This window comes from Anguilla anguilla, chromosome 15 (assembly GCF_013347855.1).
Source record: "Anguilla anguilla isolate fAngAng1 chromosome 15, fAngAng1.pri, whole genome shotgun sequence".
Taxonomy (NCBI): Eukaryota; Metazoa; Chordata; class Actinopteri; order Anguilliformes; family Anguillidae; genus Anguilla; species Anguilla anguilla.
This window is the reverse complement of record NC_049215.1, coordinates 7217170-7238162: the sequence shown is the minus strand read 5'-3', so window position 1 is coordinate 7238162 and position 20993 is coordinate 7217170. Positions and strand designations below refer to the sequence as shown.

General features: G+C 41.4%; 1 protein-coding gene and 1 long non-coding RNA gene across 3 annotated transcripts in view; one reads left to right on the top strand and one right to left on the bottom strand.

Annotated features, from left to right (window-relative positions):
- Positions 1-20993, top strand: part of LOC118214472 — a 265667-nt gene that overhangs the window by 123866 nt on the left and 120808 nt on the right. The window contains exon 3 of one of the 2 annotated variants that reach the window (XR_004762624.1): positions 19451-19545. The exons of the other annotated variant lie outside the window; for it this stretch is intronic. This is a non-coding gene — a long non-coding RNA (uncharacterized LOC118214472). Of the gene's footprint in view, positions 1-19450; positions 19546-20993 lie in introns of those variants that run through there. 2 annotated transcript variants of the gene reach the window in all.
- The window catches only part of LOC118214468 (acid-sensing ion channel 4-A-like), a 78918-nt gene continuing 62757 nt past the window's right edge, over positions 4833-20993 (bottom strand). The window contains exons 2-10 of the mRNA XM_035394445.1: positions 16484-16628; positions 15518-15645; positions 15268-15421; positions 14574-14627; positions 13076-13229; positions 11776-11867; positions 11350-11429; positions 10909-11013; positions 4833-10275 (exon numbers count right to left, since the gene is read on the bottom strand). Coding sequence (XP_035250336.1) covers positions 10165-10275; positions 10909-11013; positions 11350-11429; positions 11776-11867; positions 13076-13229; positions 14574-14627; positions 15268-15421; positions 15518-15645; positions 16484-16628 — 1023 coding nt within the window. The 3' untranslated portion in view covers positions 4833-10164. The remainder of the gene's footprint in view (positions 10276-10908; positions 11014-11349; positions 11430-11775; positions 11868-13075; positions 13230-14573; positions 14628-15267; positions 15422-15517; positions 15646-16483; positions 16629-20993) is intronic.

The following is a 20993-nucleotide window of genomic DNA, read 5'->3' as shown; positions in this document are numbered from 1 at the left end:
GAGCGAGCGGGCAAAGCCAAGAAAGCTCTTAGAAAGTGAAGCGTGTCATGAAAGAAAGCCCCAGCGACAGTAAAAAGAAATTCTCTATATTTACTACCCTCACCCCCTTGCCTCGGCGTGTCTGCGTATGCCGACGGAGCAGTACCCTGGTCCACCACAAGATGGCGATAAAGGGAAGAGGGTCTTCAATCTCTGCTTGTCTTTGGGTCCATTTAGCTTTTTAGTTATATGTGAACAGTGTTGCTATTTATCTGAGATTGCCCTTTTTATTCGAGCTGCAACAGTTTCTTTGCTGTGTTTGGTTTCACAAATAAACAAGCTTTACTCAAGAGTCACATCCTAGTTGGCATTCAATCATAGCATGAAGTCACTGAATCATTACATAGTGCACTTTTACCTGGCATGCACCTCTTAAGTAATCAGCAAATACTACATAATTCTTTTTACAAAGCCTTTTATTAAATCTTTGAACCCAGTGAAAACACACTTAATTAGTGTTTCTATTACATTTTAACTTTTATTTTCAAAATACAACTAAAACTGTTTGGAAGCTGAACGTTAGACACAAATGCCAACATTTTGATCTTTAACAGTCTCCTTGTGTAAAGGCTGGTAGTCAAGTCCAGCGATAGACATACGAGGCTATTACACAAAGCTCAAAAATCACCCCTGGAGATGGAATCGTAAGTCTGGACCGATGTGAGGTCGTAAGGTTTGCCTGTTCTGGCCGAGAGGCACGGAGACCGCGGCTGAGTGAGTAAAGTTTCCCTCGGGAACGGAGGCACATAAAATTTTAGGGCCGCCTTATCGTGGCTAAATGTCCATGCAGCACTTTGAAATGCGGGTCTGTGGAGGAATGCGAGAGACGGGGCTAGCAGAACTAATATCCGGTCTGCCTGTAAACCCTGCTCCTCTCTGATCCCCTCTGTGCTTCTCACGGGCAGCTTGATTAAAGTCGGTTTGTGTTTCTCCGCGCCCGTCCCTCCTCGCCGGTCGGAATCGCCCTCAATCGAACGTACAGTAAACAAAATATGTCGGGCTGCCGGACCTCGCCTAACCTGTTTATAAACCCAGACTGTCCCGCGCGACCTTGTCAAAGCACATTTTCGCATCCTATTGATTTATAAGAAATAATTGCTTTCTGCTGCATGCGCATGAGAACGAACGAGGTTCTGGAGACTTCATGCTTATGAAGTACTTTGCTGTTCCTGCGTTCATGGTGGTGGAGTGTGTGTCGGAAGAAACGTACAGTACTGACGCCAGAAGCGATACCAGTCATAGTAAAGATATTTCTACATCACCTGTGTCTCGGGTAGCTTTGGAGACAGCATAGTGTAGCATAAGGGTTAGGGAACTCGGCTGAGTTTACACGTTTGATTCCCATTTGGAGCACTGCCATTTTACCCCTGGGCAAGGTAATTAACGTGAATTGCTTCAGTAAAATTCGCCGCTGTGTAAATGGATGGTGCGTAAAAATAAAAGCTGTGAAAATGGCTGTAGATAAGTGCTGTGAGTAATGTCTGAACGTGATGTATTGTGGTGGATGGGATGGCTGAGTCTGAGCTCGCCGTGCTGAGGGGGAGTGCTGTTCCGCCAAGGACTGCGGAGGAGGCTGCTATTAAGTAGCGTTGCTTCACCTGGGGGTTAGTTTGGGGGGCCTATTACTGAACACTGCTCACATACCTCTACTTCACTTGGGACATGCAGCTATTGAATATAATGAATCTTAAATAAATATTTGAAATTATTTTAATATTTTGATGTCAGGAAAATCATATCGTTAGGGTTGCTGGGTGGCTCATCTCATTAAGATACTGTAGTATTTCATTGATGGGTCCCAAGGATCAATCCCAGCCGTGCCGTTGATCCAGGCAGCAAGAGAGGGCACACCCACAAAAACGAAATAAACTCTCAAGGCCCAACCCCCAAGGATGGGAAATTTGATAGAGTTTCCATGGGAAATCAATGAAACGGTCAGTTCTATTTTTCCCACTTTTATGTAAATATAAATTAAGACAAAATCTTGCCATGTATTAACATCATAACAATTTTTCAAAATGCCAAAAAGCTGCTGTGTGGCTTATTGCATGGCAAACAGATTAAAAAACCCAGATTGGCACTTTTATTTAATCGCCGCACTTGAGTCCTTTATTTTCAGTTTATTTCGTCAAAATGGTCTTTAGGAAATAACGATTGAATATAATTTGCTGACATCATTATTTATTAAAATACTAAAATAGCAGTTATCTATGATGGGTTCCAACACATTTAAATGTCCAGTGCTAATTCAACTCTAACAGTGTTAGTTAAACTCTTAACTCTGGAATGTGGAATGACCAAATGTTATCTGTTAAGAGTTTAATTAACACTGTTAGATTTGAATTAGCACTGGATATTTCACTGTATTCACAACAGTGTCGGGCGCTGGTTTTCTTCCTTGCAAGCCTCCTCCTACGTGCCTGTGACGCGTTAGAGACTGGATCTATTGTTGAGTGCAGCTGGTAGCTCCACAGGGTGATGCATCATTGGTGACAGCGTCATCCAGGGTTAGAGAGGGTTCAGTTCACTGACTGCTGAGGCTTATCGCTCTCTAGTGAACCCTGGAACTGCTTCCTAGAGCTGCACATGAGGTGTCTTCCTCATGTGTCAAGATGTAGATTTGCATAGATTTGCTTACGGATTTTGCAAAGCATACATTAAATATTCATGCATGCTTTGCAAAATGAAATGTTGTCCTTCCTGTGTCACTTAAGTTCAGGCAGAGGTGGAAAATCCAGGTTCAGAAAGTAAAAGTCCTCCCCGGTATTTTGTTCCACTCACCATTGATTTGATAATTAGCACAATTATTCAGTCAGGGGGTAGAGGTAATGGGTGAAATCAGCTGGCTGATTTCCTGGGTGGAAGAAATACATGGCAGGACTTTTACTTTATTATCCCTGAACTTTCCACTTTCCATCTGCATTCAAGTAGCCAGCCTACAGTTCCACTGGCCTATTAAACAAATGCAATATGAGAGTATCAGTGTGAATTCAAGAGTGGGAAGTATGTGCCCTTACGGGGATAGAAACGCAGCTCTACTGACACACCTTTTTCATATACAGTCAATGAACGTAATGTGAGAATATAACAGCTGCTTACACCCAGCACTCAGTTTGACAAGGAGACATTTACAATGGACAGGACAAGGTATTAGACACCTTCCAGTGAGTCAAACAAATTTCAAATTGTCACAAGAAATGTTGTTTCATAAATCTGCCAGCACTGTGTGTGGCAAAGACAGTGACTGGCAGCCTTGTTATGGGTCTGACTTCATAGGGTTTGCTGAAAATGAAGGTATATTAGTAATTTTAGATATACTGGGAAGCTTTGTGCTGACTATAGGTGAAACATCCTATAGTTCTTGCTACAGTATTTGAAGATGTTATATTGAGTCCTATTGGTGAAAAGTTCTGTCATTGTTTGTGATACAATGCAGCAAATAGTTAATTTATCTTATGATTATAGAAGCAATATCTTGCCTAATAATAATAATAATAATCTGATTTGTGTTGTGCAGTTTGGTTTCACATAATAAAAATATTCTCATGAATTAAAAACTAACAATTTACAGAAGTGTTTGTCCTCACACCATTGTTTATGGACTGATGTAGATTCTAAAATGTATACTTCCAAAGGCAATATATGTCCTGAAGCCATTGGCATGGTATGGTAAACGGGGAAAAAAGGAGAAAATAAATTGTCACAACTTAGTGTTGCCTATAGGTGTCAGCCAATGAGCATCGGGAAATCCCTGGACATATTTAGTGGAAGGTTTTTGACCTGTGAACTTTTATTTATCTAATTATGCTTTTGATTTAGGGCAAGATGCTGTTTTAATGTCTTTTAAAAATAAATTCAGTTTAGTCCATGTAAAAAGTACATTGTGTGATGTATGATGAACATTAACACAGTACTGAAAAAGTTTTCACTTTTTAAGGTATACTTTAGAAAGGCAGTTACATGTTCAAATGCACTCACTGCAGTGTAAAGTATGTATTAAATGTACGTAAGATAATCATCAGATTTTCTCCTTCTGCGTGTTATTCTTCTATAATGAGAGTGCTCTTTGCCTCAAATCAGCTGGAAAGCTGAACTTGGAATAATAATGAAATAATGTACAATTAAATTTGCTTAACGTTGCAGTGGACCGTGCATTTTGTATTCTTTAATGGGTCTACTTTAGAAGAGTGAGTTTTAGCATTTAGGTCATAAGCTACAATTAACTAAGATGTGGTGAAAAGTACATTCACAGCTGTTACTTAAGGTTGGATACACCAAAATGGGAATGTAACTTGAAAGTTCATAGTGACCAAAACCATGCCAGTCATTTCATTAACAGCCAGTTTGTATATTCGTATGGTCTGTCATGGTTTATAGCTTACACATCACTAGCACATAATCTTTTTAATAGGTTTCTTGTATGCTGAAATCAGTTTTGAGGAGTGACTGAGAGTTTGTTGATTCATGGACATTTCTTTCTCCGTAATTGAATGCTGAGCTCTTCCAGAACTGCCTTGTGGATTTCCCGAACCAGGCCCCTCTTTAGCGAGCTCCTCAGTTTTGAGGAATGATATGCCTGTTCACGTCTTAATGATTGTCTTGACCATCCGCAAAGCAGTTTACATTGGGCTTTAAAGTATAATGTCCTTCTCCTGATCTCTACTCTTCATAACCTTCAAAGCTGTAAGCTGCTTGTGTGCTGTTGGAGGGGGCAGAGGGTTATGCACACATTTTGTAGGAAGCAGTAGAGAAATGTGATGTGTTGACTTCATACCAGAAATCAGAAACGTATAACTTATCAATCCTATCATTTTAATGCTGAGTTATTATTACTATTACATTTATAAAATGTGCTCAAAAAACAAACAAACAAAAAAGAAACATACAGTCACAACAGCAGACTTCTGTACAAAATATATTTATAAATTTATATTCATATTCATTAAATTTGTATTCATATTCCACTAGAGTTTCTCATCATACATCTGAATGGATTGACAGGCATATCTTGTATGCCTGCTTAGGGTCTTACTGTATCACTCCTCTTGTTTCTATATTGAAGAAAGTATTCAGTCTACCTTTTATAGTACTTTGCTTAAGGTATACTGTGGACATTTTTGACAATGTGTGAACTTGAAATCAGTGGTTTATTGATTATATATCATAAATTGCTAAGAAAAATAAAGTGGCTAATCCAAGAGTTCTCATTTGCCAGCTTGAGATGCACATGTACAACGTGTCTAGACGAACATAACTAAAAATAACAATGAAAAGTCCTGCACTGGACACACATTTTGGATTGTGCTCCTAAACTCAATAAATGGCTCCTTTCATGCTACAGTAAGAAACACAGCACTTCAGTGTAAAGTAGTTTGCTCCATTGTAACGCAAAAAGCATCCCTACTGTTACAAGATATCCAAGGCGGTGTAATTTACACTGGATAGCATGTTCCTGCTATCAAACCCTCAACCACAGCAAATCTTTCCCCTCAGTTGTAACAATGTTTGTGCACCTTGGCCAACCTGGGTAGGGATGCAGGGTAAATATTTCTAGGGAACGATGGTATCTTCAGTCACAGATCTTTGCAGGGAGTATGATTTCATAACTTTGGACATTGTTGTAGACAAGCTTTTTACATAATCACGCATGATAATAGAATTGTTTGCTCAAGTAATATAAAGGTTACTTGAGCAACTATTTTTGTTGAAATTTTTTCGCCTAGATACCTAGATCATTGACTGCTACACGTTTCATCTCTCCACCAGATATCTAAAGTGAAGATGAATGTGAATAGCAGATAAGACAATAAGGCCAGTTTCCTTGAAGGCGAATGTTCATTCAGATACATTATTTTTCATAAGGTGCATAGGATTTACTGGACTAGTGTTTATATGTAAATTTACGGAGCACTCAAGTTTATCATAAAAGTTTAATATGAGAAATGTGTGTCTGGTGATAACCTCCGTGTAAGATTTAAAACCAAGAATGTGATTATATAATAAAACTTTGAGTGCTCTGAGCAACAGAATAGGTATGAGATAAATATCTGGAGTTCAGAAATTATTTAATTTTGATATTCTGTCTGGTAGGCATTAATTCAGGAGTGCTTGGATGACAGTGGTGTGAGTCCGGAATCTACTCATACCAGTTACACAAGAGAATAACTACAAATCAGCTGCCAGAGTACATCTAGTCATAAACAAGAACGTGACAGGATCTTAATCTCTCTACTATATATCTTTGGCATGGAAATTTCAAACTGAAGGAGATCAGTAGATTTAGGAGGACAAATGACTCCAACCTGTCAACAACTATAAACTACAACTCATCCCATGGTGGAAACAAGTCACAGTAAGAGAAGAGTGGATGTACAGGTTCATTAACTGGGCTGTGGAGTAACAGAGGAAACTCTGAAAGAACTCAGAAGCTCAAACAACTGCCTGGGTCCAACATGGCTAATTCATGGTCATCAGAGTCAGAAAGCCTTTAGCATTTATTCTTAATATGCTCATAATTATGTATTATTATTATTTTTATATGTGTGTGTGTGTGTGTAAATATGTATGTACATATATATGCGTGTGCACACATGCACAAAAATCTGCTGTTGTCAGCATTTTTTCTACAAAACTCTTGCACATGTACTGTAATGTAGTTCATTTAATTTAATTAGATTTAAAATTATGAGGATAAGAGGTAATTTAACTGTAAAAAATTGTGCTAAACCTGCTCTCAGTGTAATAGTATCAAATATTTTCTCATTTTGAAATAGAAACTTTGATAACTTGATTGGGTTGACAAACTGAGAGGAAGTCAGATGTTACATCTCATTGTGTACATCTCAGTGCTAATGGCGTATGATGATCACTTTAAAATCATTTAAATTTCCATAATATTTAAATAACATTACAAAAACCAATTACACACATGATAATGGGCCTCTCTGTTTCAGCAATTCTTGGAAATACTTCAGAAATAATTATATATCCAGATGAATGCAAAATTATTGCGACAGTGACAACTTTGGTTGTTTTGGTGCTGTACTCCATTACAGTGGATTTGTAATGAAGCAATGAATATGAGGTTAAAGTGCAGACTGTCAGCTTTAGTCTGGGGGTATTTACATCCATATTAGGTGATCCACGTAGAAATTACAGCCATTTTTTCATACATAGTCTCCCCCATTTTAAGGAAGTAAAAATAATTGGTCATTTTGCTGCTGAGCTGTTTCTTGGCCAGCTATTTGTCTTTGCATTATTAGTTCATGCACAGGTCTAAGTTGATAGTAAGGACTAAAGTCAATAAGAGTTGTGGAATTTGCATTTTTGTTGTCTCTCAACATGATAATAATAATAATAATAATAAGAATAATAATAATAATCATCAATTAAATTTGTAGAGCACTTTTTATGGAGTATCTCAATGATGCTTCACATGCAAATAAGATTAAGATAAATTTCAGAAAAAAGGGTTGCGGTGAGCTTAAGAGGCCTTCAAACAAGGTTTAGAAGGTAAAACGTAGGATGTCCTGGGAGGGGAGGGGGAGGGGCTGGATCAGACTGAAGGCATAATGGAGAAAGGAGTCCAGTTTTGAAAGAGAACAGGGTTTGAGACTCCCGCAGGTGATTAGGAAGGGAATTCAGGGGGCAGATGCACAAACGGCTTGGTTTCCCATGGTTTCGAGCTTGGTGTGTGGGATAAGTAGCAGATTGGAGCTTGCAGATCTGAGGGACTGGGGGGAGCTGTATGGGGTCTTTAAGATAGTTAGGGCAGCTTGGTACATGGTCTGAAAGGAGAGCAGGGCTGTTTTCTTGTCAATGTGCTGTGTGATTGGCAGGCAATGAAAGCACTCCAGGATGGGAGTGATGTGTTCATATTTCCAGACCAGATCTAGGTGATGCTGGTTTGGACATATTGCTATTTTTTTGTTTGTTTGAAAAGCTGACCAGGGGGCCATTGCAGTAGTCAAAACTAGAGGAGATGAATGCATGGATGAGCTTCTTGGCATCAGCTGTAGTTAGAGCAGGACAGAGTTTGACAATGTTGCAAAGATGGTGGAAGGCTGGTTTACAGATGATTCACAAGCTTTGATCTCCTCAAGGCTGGCATATAGACGAGTGGAAGCTGCAGGGAGGTTGGGGGTGACTTTGAGGTATAGCTGGCTATCATCAGCATAGGTGTGGCAAGAGATGTTGTGACACTGAATGATATGGCTGAGTGGGAGTCCAAAGAGGATTTGACCAAGTACTGAGTCTTGAGGGACACCGCAGGTGACTGGGTGAACTCCAGACCTACCCTCACCTATAGTGACAAACAGTGTAAACTTAGTCTGTGAGGTAGGATTGGAACCAGTGGTGGTGTTGATGAGTCTAATGAAATCCTGAAGGCAAAAGAGGAGGATGATACAGTCGGATGTATCAAACATCTCACTTAAACAAGGAAGATCAGGAGGCTGGGTGAACTAGCATCGGCAACCATCAGGAGATTGTTGGTCACCCTGACCAGGGTGGTGTCTGTGCCTGATGAGGACTATATAATTGTGAATGCCTGAGACTTTTCATGAGACTGAAAAATCTGAATGAAACAGATCTGATACACCTGTTTCATACATTGTTTGGAAGCAAGAATGCACTGGTGAGCTCAGCAATAGCAAACAACCTGGTAGACCACGGTAGATCACTGTTGTGGATGACTGAAGAATGCTTTCAATTGTGAAGAAAAACCATTTTTAATAGTCAAACAGATCAGGAACACTCTCCAGGATGTAGGCATAGATGTGTCAAAGACTGCCATACAGAGAAGACTACACTAGCATAACCTCAGAGGGTTCAGAACAAGATGCAAACCATTGATAAGCCCCAGAACAGAATGGCCAGTTTACAGTTTGCTAAAAAAAAAGTACATTTAAAAAAACCGTGGAGTTCTGGAACAAAGTCTTATTGACAGATGAGAGACGTATTTACCAAAGGAATGGATAGAGGAAACTGTGGAGAAACAATGGAAAATCTAAATCACCCCCTCCTGTCTGTCAAACATGGTGGAGGTAGGGTATGTATGGCTGCCACTGGAACTGGCTCACTTGCCTTGATGTGACTGCTGACGACAGCAACAGAATGAATTCTGAAGTATACAGAAACATATGCGCAGATCCAACCTCTAAATGCCACTAAACGCAATGGACAGCACTTCACCTTGCAGCAGGACAATGACCCCTAACATGCTGCTAAATCAACCAAGGAGTTTTTGAGAGCCAAAAAGTGTAATTTGGATGATTGGCAGAGCATCACCTGGAACACCCAGTGTCTGGTGATATCTATGGGTTGCAGACTTCAGGCAGTCATTGAATGCCAAGGATTTACAACCAAGCACTAAATATGAGGACTTTATTTCAGATTATGTAAATTTTTCCAATTGCTTTTTCTCCCCTAAGTTAGTGGGACCATGTACTAAAAGGGCTGTAATTTCTCCACGGATCACTAGATATGGATGTAAATTCCCACAAATTAAAGCTGACAGTCTGCTCCCTAACCTCATATTCATTGATTTATTTCAAATCCAATGTGCTGGAGTACAGAGCCAAAAGCATTGTATCACTGTCCCAATACTTTTGCATTAAACTGTAAATGGGGGAGAGTGTAGAAACCACTTTGTTGTATTATTTTCTTTCATTTGATAATTTGCCAACAGATTAGGGATATTGTGACATATGTCATAAAGACATACTCCAGAATAATACCCTTTAAGTGAATTGCACAATCAAGTTGACAAAAACACAAGATTATTATTATAAACTGGGTCTAAAGGACATGAACACCTTATTTCTCGCTAGTGTCCATGTAGCAGAAATTCACGGGGATAGAAATGGTGGGATTTGCCAGCAGGATAGCCGTCCGGGCGGGGTGGACGGGTGCGAGCCTCCGGGGGGGGGCCATGGAACGGCCTCTGTACACGTCCGTTAGAAGCACAGGTTTGGTGTTCGACTTTGGCTGCAGCTTTTCACTTGTGACCGTAATACAGGTAAAGCTGGGGTTCGAGGGTCTCTTATTAAGCCCAAATCCAGCAGGAGAGATTGTGTTTTTCTTCTCTTTTCTTTTTGTGGCCGGGGGCCAAGCGACTCGGGGGCCCTAGCAGGCGAAGTCCTCGAAGACTCCGTGTTGCGTGTGGTGGTGGTGGTTTGGGAGTATCGTTTTTGGGTAGGCTCCTTCCAGGTGACTTCTCGTCGTTTCTCCAGACTCCTAAAGGCCCCAGAACAGATATAAGAACAAATTCGGATGCACATTTTTGGTGTCTTTTTTTGCGTACTTATTTGCTATAATACAGCATATTGTATATGTAAATCGAGAATCTATATACAGTATTTCTATATGATCTATATAATACTTTGTGAATGCTCATCAATCCTAACGTACAGTGCACGTCCTGCATGAAAATACAGGATAGATTACAGTGTCAGAATTGCAGAGGGAACACATTTGCTTACACAGCAAAAAAAAATAAAAAAATAAAATAAACTATGACTTCTGGGCAATACAAACAGTAATCCTTCTTGACATAATCCACAGAGAACATCAAACACCTGGATCTATTTCACTGGGCCAACTCCATCTCATTGTTTCAACCAGATCCTCAAAAGATTTACTATATCTCTGGTATTACTGAAGACCGTACTTTGCTGTGAGAAATTCAACGGCATATTGCACAAAACCGAAAGCAATATCGGTTGCTGCCAGGCAATGAAAATAATAACCAGTGATTGATTTTCAGTGATTCTCAATATGATGTTGTTTTCCACTTCCAAGGGGGGAAAAGACTCTATGTTTCTGCATTCGCATAGCGATGCCTGCCGCTACGTCTCCTTAGCGGCTCACCTTGGCTTTCAGATCGTCCAGGCCCACCGTGGCCACGATGCCCGTCTGCTTCTTCTTCTCCTCCTTCTGCGGCCTCAGCAGACGCTGCAGCCTACGCTTGACGACCTGGGTCAGCGGGAAGACAATTACCCACACAAAAGAGCCGCGGGAGCTCAGAGCGGATTTGCATGCCGCTGCGCGTTTGCTCGCCCGGACGTACGTTTAGCGCGTTAGCCGTGTACTGCGCGGTGCTCGCGGCCTAGCCGGAGCTGCTCGCGGAGCGGGGTTACGAACCCAGAAGGACGGATACGTCGGCGCCTCGCCCGAGATGATTCGGCGGAGATGAAAGCTGACTGAACCTGTCTGGGAGGCAGCTTTTTTGGGGCCATCTTTCCATGTGAATTAAATGCTTTCTGTACGTATTCACGTATTTAAAAAAATAACCAAAAAACATGAAAGTACCTCGTAGATAAAGTCGAGTATTTCTAGGACCGTCAGAATGCTGGCTCCGATGAACAGCCCCATCTGGCCCCCGATGTCCCCTTAAAAGAGAACAGAGTCAGTGTGCTGTGGACGGGATTCTCGTTTAGCCTCTATACTAGGGGTCCCCAGCCCTGGTCCTGGAAGGTGGCAGGGTATACTGATTTTCATTTTTTTACTCAGTGGCTAATTGCCTAATTAAAACGGTTGATCGCGCCGTGACCTCACCTGGTTTTTTCGATTCTAAATTGGTTGCTGACGTCAGAACCTGCGGCTTTCCAGGACCATGATTGGCCACCCCTGCTCTATACTGAGAAAAATCTCGCTCTGCTGTCTCATTAACTCGTATTATTTCCTGAAGACACGCACTGCATTTCAATAGCACAACCGATGTGAAAACAGACCCACCTAATAATCCTGCCACGTCATACGCTCTCTTTTGTTCTATGGTCTCGAAATTAAGGGCTTCAAAGAAAATGTCCAAGACAAGAAAATTGTCCCTGCAATTGGGGAAAAAAAAACATTGAGCATAATAATCAGACAGCTGACCAACTACAACCCCATTGCAAATTGATATTAATATCATCAATTATGAATACAATATTTAATAAAACGTATTATGAAAGAAGAACAGAGAAACATGTTTAGAGACATTTTCCACAAACCAGTGCAACATTTTTGTTTTGTCTGGTATGATAGACGATATATCGGACTTCCACAGGGAGATCAAATGTCGTTACAGAGAATTACTTGAGTAGAGGAGGGAAAGCTTGACCTGGAATGCTTTCACGCTTTCATCCTTCAAATGTGCTTTTCATTGCATAACCCCTCTCAACCTTTTCAGCTTCTAAAGTCTTTAAATATTAATATTCAGACCACACTCACAACCCTGAGGTCCAGATGACACTGCTTGATGGTGTGTGTGTGTGTGTGTGTGTGTGTGTGTGTGTGCTTGTGTGGGTGCTTGTATGGGTGCGTGTGTGGGTGTATGCATGCATATGCCTACAAGAAGGAAGTAAGTAATTTTAAGAACATACAGTATCTGATGTGTCATTTTATGCTTAATGGTATTTTTTCACCCTCAAATAAAAAGTCGAACTGTTAAATATTAACTGCATCTCTCATATCTAATATGATTCATACATATCTGCACCAGCTTCTGGATGCGTTAAATTGCCTCTGGCAGAAGCTGAACGTTTGCTACATACAGATGTAAATGGTTTTGTACACTGCAACGATATAGCTTTTGCCTAACTGCACAGTAAAGAGTCCAGTGTTAACTCTTACAGAGTACATATGGTCCCTATTGCACTCATATTTCATGTACTCTGTTAACAGAGTTGAATCAACATTGGACATTTTACTGTGTGGGAAAATCCACAGAAGATGTTGGAGCATTGCTGCATATTTCTCGACAAAACCATTTCTATATGGACCTCGCTACGTGCCCGGGAACATTGTCATGCCGAAACAGGAAAGGGCCTTCCCCAAACTGTTGGGGAAGCACAGAATCGTCTAGAATGTGATTGTACGCTGTAGCATTAAGATTAGCCTTCACTGGAACCAAGGGGCCCAGATACGTTTGGTCATATAGTGTTCTGATAGAGATACAGCTTTTTTTTTCCCCAACACTGATATTTCTCAATCTCAGTCACAGTATGTTCGCAACAGCTAACAGCACGACATCACTTCCTCTGTGCGCGTTCACCTGATGTATTCCTCCGACTTGCTGTACTTCCTGGAGAGGTAGCGTGCCGAACCCTTGCTGGGGATCTTCACCATGGAGAGCTCTTTGCCGTAGCGGGTCAGCTTGCAGGGCGTCTCACAGATGCAGCTTTCCCCCGCGCTCTTTAGGAACACCGCTGCCAAACAGACCCAAGAGTCAGAAATTGGTTACACCAGAGGGATTAGTGCCCCATAAATCCAGAACACACAAAGGGCCCGCAGTGCGCCGCGCTGAGTCTGTAGACATGATTTAATGCCGGCCTTCTGCTGTGTGAAACTCTGTTCTCCTGGGCGCTCTAGAACAAATGAGAATACACTGGAAGTGTACCCAAGCTTAACCCCTGCCAGCTAGCCAAACGGGCTGGGATTGATTTTTAGAAAGATTTTTTTTTTTTTTTTTGCTACAGAAAGTAATTTTCAAAGCATGGTCTTCTTATGGTATTCTTTTAATATCGTCCCACGGGAATATTAAAAGAACCGACACACAGACTATTTCTTATGCAAAAAGCTTAAAAGCTCACACAAATTTTCCTCCTGCACACACTTTCATTCACATTCTCTCTCTTTATGTCTTACACACACACACACACACACATAGACACACACTCACACATGCACAAACGCACACACAATCTCTTTCTCTCTCTCTGGGGATTTTCCCATTGCTTGTACTGTTGGAAAAATACAAAGACGGAGTCTACAATCTGATCATGGGAATCAGATGTGAATTGCATGGTTATAGGAGCCATAATGAAGTTATCTGTATGCAGAGGGCAGATAAAGGCCTATTCTCAAAGTGATGGGAAAAAAATATACATTTCAGTAGATGACACAACTTTTCATTCAAAAAAGAACCTCCAAGTTAATACTTCCCACATGGAGAAAATGTATTCTGATTATGTAAATAGAGAGATTTATCTAGACTTAGTTCAGCCACCCGTTAAATGGGGTTCGTGATCGTTCTGAAAAGATTATTAAATTTATGCTTTATTACAAATGAAGATCATAAATTTACTTAACTTTGCACATCCCATTATAAACATTATTTTACAGTTATCCTAAAGGCTGGAGATAAAGGTTATCTAGTAGCACATCAAGCCTGCAACACAGTCAAGGCATATATTGCTTCAATGTAGCATTTTATGCAATGGAAGGATAGAAGTAGAATGCATCATACTTGAAGCACAAACAATACAGGGAATAGAAAGCAGTGAGCAAGTAAGGGGTGGGAGTGTACTTCACAGTCAGCCAATGCTAAAGACATCTGATCAGAAGTAGAATGAGCTGGCTGCCAAATGAAGAACTCCTGTTCCTTGCCACCTCCTGACAACCTCTATACACATTGTCTGAGCAGTGAATCGGGAAGGGGCAAATACTTTTTCATGCCACTGTATTATTCATTTGTTTGTTTTTAATATTTTGTCATTAAAATATATATCTATATATTTGTTGTGTTCGTAAGAAATGCAGAAATATCTTACCTAGAGCCCTGTCTACACACTTGATTTTGTTGGGAGGACAGATAGGGGCAGTTCCTGAAACAAAAATGTGAAATGAAGGCGATCAGAGAGAAATTCAAACTTTCTTTTTCAATTCATGATGTACACATGCAAATTTAATAACACAGTATGATTAGTCTATGGACTTACTGGCACATGAAAAATACTAAAAGATATCCTAAATATTTTAATCGTGTTGATCCATGACCTGCACTGGAATGTAATTCAACAAGAAATGTAAGTAATTGACATGGACAGGTGAATGAGTCACAGAGACAGGTATATGACTAACATGGACACGGTGATGAGAGAGTGGAACAGCCAGGTGAGATACAGAGAGAAGCGCATGACTGACAGATACCTAATAATGGCGGACAGGAACATATGATGAGCCACAGAGACCGGTACGTGACTGGCAGGTACGTTGTGACGGCGAGTGACAGTAACGCGCGGGTAAATCACGGAGACGGGCGCGTGACTGACAGGGACGCATCGGCGGCGTGGCGAAGAGGGAACGGCGAATAAATCCCAGAGACGGACGGGCACGCGGCCATTAGGAGCGAAAGGAGCGGGCGAATGAGTCGGTGATGGACATGTGACTGACGCGAGTGAGTGAGGGAGGTGGGTGGGCGGGCGGGCGGGCGAGCGAGAGGGGGGGGGAGGGAGGGGCACGCACCGGGCATGTGGACCATCCTGCAGTCGCACTCCCGCACCACGGCGCTGGTCTCACACTGCAGCCGGCACGCGCTCACGCTGTAGGTGTCGTACCCGGGGATCAGCGGGTCCGCCCCGTCCCGGCAGTGGCCCCAGGGCTGGGGCAGGTAGGTCAGCTGGGGGGGGGAGGGAGCCGAGCGTCAGAGCCGAGCCCCCCGGAGGCACGGTTAGGGTGGGGGCGGTGGGAATTAGGGGGCGCGGCGGGGGCTTACCCTCTGCTCCTGGCACGAGACGAAGGTCTGGAACCCCGGAGAGACCCCGAACCCCAGCTGGTGGATGTAGGGGGGCTCCTCCTGGCTGTGGATCTGCACTCGGATTCCCGCCTCCAGTGATGTCACATCTTTCAGATGAGGAACACGAGAGGACATTTATAAACATGTACTCTGAGGCTAATCCCCAAAATATCAATCGCCAGCTCTGCTCATCAACGTCTTTTTGATGTAACGAGTGCGTAGTTGCCGGGTGACTTGTCCGGCTAAGACCCTGGGTATCAGGGTTTGGTACGTCCTGTGGTCTGGTTCTGAACCATAACTGTGCTAATGCTGATTGGAGTGGGCAGCTCCACAGGTTGGTGGTTGATTGACAGTGCCACACTGGTAGAAAGGCATTGAATCAGTGAAATCGGGGGGGCGGGTCTAATTCCACAGTCTACTCTGTTAGTAGTCTGTGGAATTAAAAAAAGCAAGAAGCAGAGTGCTTTGCAAAAGCATTTGTTTCTAAGCCAGTGGTGTCAAACTCGTTGCCATGGAGGGCCGTGTGTATGCAGGTTTTCATTCCAGCCTCAGATCTTGATTATATAATTAGTTAAATTATTTGCTGAATTAGGGATGCAGGTTTGTGCACTATGGTGACCCGACGTCTATGGTGACCCGCATTGTCTAAATAAAAATTTTCTTATATTCTGTGCTTCAATGCAGTTAAACGCATATGGCTGAATGAGTAATTGGACTCAATTAAGGCAGCATTAATTGGCTGGAATGAAAACCTGCATACACACGGCCCTCCATGGCAACGAGTTTGACACCACTGTTCTAAGCGTTCACTTTCGTAAATTTACAGTAGGATACTGCAACAACAAACCTGGCGTAATTCTGAAAAAAAAATAAAAAAGAAAGAACTGGGATCAAAATGGATTCTGGACATTTAAATAAAATGATAGAGGTGTTGGGGTGGCTTACTTGTCTCTTTCCAGATGGGCAGATATTCGTCCTGCTGGATATCCAGCATTATTTCAAGTCCATTTCCCATGCCTCCCTGCTTGGTCTTTCTGGATGTCGTCCTGTTCCCATTGAAAGTGTAGCATTTCCCAAATTTTGTGTATACCTAAAAAAGAAAAAAAAAGGGTATACGCACACACACACACACACACACACACACGCACACAATCAGTTTTAATTGATTGTGTTGAAAGGGGTAAAATGAGCTGTGTGGAAATCCACAGTAAATTAGTTTAATTATAACAAAGACACTGGGTTTAATTTAAGTTATGATTATGGTGCAGAGATCTGATTTATTTCTTTGATCTTTACTTTCCATCTGTTTTCATTGTAGTTAATGTGGTTAAAACCAATGCTTTGCAATCTACTAAAGAAGAGCAACGACATTATGTGCAAATGAAGTTAATTGTGGGTGCAGCTACATCGTTGTGCAAAGTAGTCAGATAAGGGTTCAGGAATATTCTGAAATAAAAGTATGTTCCCAGCATCCCTTACTTGTTGCTTATTGGTTGAGGTGCAAAGTCCAGGAGTCAGAAAGTAGAAGTCCTGCCATGTGTTTCTTCCACCCATTCAGCCAGTGGATTTCACTAATTAGTTCTGCCTCCTGGCAGAAGAATTGTGCTAATTAGCAAATCCAGGTGGTTGGAACAAAATACTGGGGGAGGACTTTTACTTTCTGAACCTGGAGTTTCCACCTGTGCTCATTGGTGGAAAACCGGTGTATAATGGTTCCAGACAGGTGCTGTCCTGACCCAGCAGGTATTCATAAATAAAACGCAGACAGACAGCTTCAGAAGAAGCATTATAATGCTGTCATTGTTGAGGAGAAAATTGGAGACACTTTGATCGCGGCCGGTCGAGCTGGCCCCTGCACAGGTGCAGTCCTTATGATCAATCTTCAATTTTATCGCCCTGGTTACGAGGCAAGATTTCCAATAAGTTGAAAACAGTGTCTGGCGCAGTATATTAAAATGTCACACAGCATCAACAAGTGATGAGTTCTTTCTCCGATACCGAAATATCTATAACCTCACAGCTGTGCACTGCAGGGAGAATACCACCACTTATCTGTGAGTTCTCCTAAACAGAGTTTCCATTAGGATTTACTGGCAATGGCTCTGAGCTGTTTTACGGGCAGATCGCATCAATAAGGTGTGTGTTAACTGAAAGAGAGTAGCCTGTTACTGAGGAAGGGTGAGACGGTGTAATTAAGATCAGCTTCTATAATGAGCTACACCTAATGAAGCTGACATACCCTGGGTTAAAACAGGAAAACCGTTCATCAAGCTAGCACCAGTTTAACCTTTCCAAGGAATGGCTACAATTTGAGTTTTGTACGGACAATGAATTAATGTTCTACTCTCCAATTAACTGGTCAGTCCGTTTGGTCTTTCTGTATTTTTTATGTTGTCGATTTCATTCGGTTCATTTATGTGAAACTGTGATGCCCGAATTCTGAATGTGTTGATGCACCAAATATTTTATCGAGGTTGTATTTGATTTTCTTTCCTACGTCCGTGAACGTACACGGTGAGACATGCCGATCAGACGTGCAGTGTAAAATTGCAAAGGAGTCTTGGCTGTTTTCCTTATCCAGAGAAAGAGAAGGACAGGAAGGCTGTGAGGTCTTCCTGGAGCAGCGCCTCGGCGGATAATCGTTTTTGTGAGGGTAGCTCGGCGGGACACGGCTGACTCTGACGAGAGGAGCAGTTCTGAGTCGAGAGCCTTCTGCCTGGAGCACAGTTGTTTGACAGCTGGCAGCCAGAGGGAAGGGCACAGCACCGAACAGCGTGACGCGTGACACCTCACGGGCAATTTATTGCTAACTTACAGCTTCACCACTGGTATATCAAGGCACAGAAAAGACACTTTATGCATGATTGAATTGTTAGTATCATTTAATATTAGCCCTGCACTGTACCTTTTAGAACTACAGTACATGCATTATTGCTATACTGCTCATACCAGCATGCTGTGTTACAGTACACAGCAGTCAGTGTGTGGAAAACCTGTCTGTTTGGTGTTATCTACCACTCCTTGGATCATAATTTTCACTTAAAAATGAACTTGTAACTTGTAATGACTTGTATTTTACGTAGAGTCCATTTTGACTGGAGTAGTTAATGATGTATACTGTATATAACTTTAGCAAGTGTGCAGCATCCAATGCACATAGGTCTGGAATTTTGAAGTTTTCAGTTCCTAGTCCTAGCCCATTATGCCACACCGGGGCCTGAATACCCCTGAGTTTATTTAGTCTACTTGGCCTTGAATTGTAACATTTGTTTGTATTTGGTGTTTGCAGCTTAAGTAAATACACCATGTCTGTCACATTGCAGCAGAGCTAAACTATAGCCTTAGAGAGATCCAGAGATCCAAAGCCAGCTGAGGTTATCTGTGAACTCCCGCTTGCAGGATTGGAATTATCTTGAATCCACGGGGTACTTTTTCAGTTTCAACACAATTCCATCTACTTTTGAGATATGAGCAGTCATGAGCATGACTGATAAATTTAAATGCCATTACAAAATGTAGAATATTCCTTGTTCAAATAAAAATAAGACTCAGAGATAGAGGGAAAACAACTCCACAATATAATCAAATTAATATAACTGCTCCATTTGGATATTTTTATGCAGGAAACTGAAAACAAATAGGATACATTCAACTGAAGTATTTCTAGCATATAAATGTCTTTTAGATGTGCATGTCATTTCTTGGTTTATGGCTCTCATTGCTGAAGAAATATAATTCACGAGGGACTCAAAACAAAAACATGCAAAATGGCCTGTAAAGAAAATAGATACAATATACATAATAACCTAGAATGCTGCTAATCTCTCTCACACATACACAGATCACATCTCTCTCTGTCTCTCTCTGTATCTCTGTCTCCCTGTCTCTATCCCTCTCTCTCTCACTCTGTAGACCTGCATGATTGACACTGTTAATTTGTCATCGCTTTAATCCCTTGAAGATGGATGCAGAGGAGTTCAGGAGGTAATCAACGCCAGTCATCACTTCATTCCAGCTCATTGACAGACTTAAGCTTTGTGTGCTCTGCTCTGATCTTCCTTGCGACCCCAGAGCGTTAAATGCACTCCGCATAAGATGTTCATACGTACTCCAGTTGGTAACCCACTCCCTGGACACAAAGACTTTGAGCTTTATGGATAACACTGAGGTATACCAGCTCATTCACAAAATGCCACCTTCAGAAGGAGAGAAAGTTTTCCCATCATTTATTTCCATCTGATCCAGTGGAAGAACAGCACACTTATTTTTCATCTCAGGGGGTTCTCTCTAGATCCTGCTGATAGATGGATCCCCTTTCTCATGCTACTGTCCTTCCAGAAAGCCCCTGAGGTAAAACATGGTGCTGTCAATTTCATTCTTCAGCTGCTGAAAATAAAAATAAAAATTAAGAGTGAAGCACTGTTCATCCTAGCAGGTCAATGAAAGGATCTTTTGAGCTTGTGATATTATGCCTTTCCAAGATAACATTTAACAGTGCTGCTTCGCAACAAGAGGGAAAAATAACTATTAATAACAAATAAAAGTATTATGGCTAAAAAGTGTCATCACCATTTCAATATATGTGTGTGTGTGTGTGAGAGAGAGAGAAAAAAAAAAAAAACTTGTGTGCATGTTTATATAAGTCCATATAAAAGTAATTCCAGCCATATTAGCGATATGGATTCCTCAAATGTGAAGCTGCATAGCTTGTCGTGACCCAATTAAACTCCAGAAGGACAGCTCTGTTAAAAAGTGCCAGACTAGCTAGGTCTGAGGCCTTAATTTGGAGTACCTGCAATATGCATAATACTTTTGTTCAGCAAGGGTTATTTCTTTATTTGCAGATATTTTTATTTGCTTCGGTACCTCTGAGAAGTATGATTCTGTTTACGTTCTGATTATAAACTTGCTGCGGGTGAAAGATTAAACCTCGACAAGAATGCTTTCAGAAAAAAAAAGTGAAATAACATGCATATCTGTGGCTTAGAAGATGCAAATAGAAAACAAATACAGGATTGTGTGGTACTGCTGCGGGATTTGTAAAATGTTAGATTAAAGTCAAATTTAAATTCAACCAATGTCCACCCAACTGCATTTTGGAACGATGCCTAACCACATGTCATTTCCATAAATCTTTTCCCCCCTAGCAACAAAATTAATTGGGCTTAATGTCTGCCCATTAACAGTCTTCTGGCAGTGTTTTTTTTTCTTCTCCTAAATTTTAGATTTTTTTCCCCTACCCATTTTAAATAGCACACCCACACAACATGCAAACTGTAAGCCCTTGGGGGGGAAAAGAAAACAATTTAAAAGAATCTGCTTTCTATGGAAATATTTCTTGATTCTCTGCAGTATCCCTTTACCATCATGTCTCCATGTAAACAAGGCAGATTAAAATGCATTGCAAATAGATCTGGAAAACCCAAGCAGTTGACTGACAGCTTCTACTGAATAC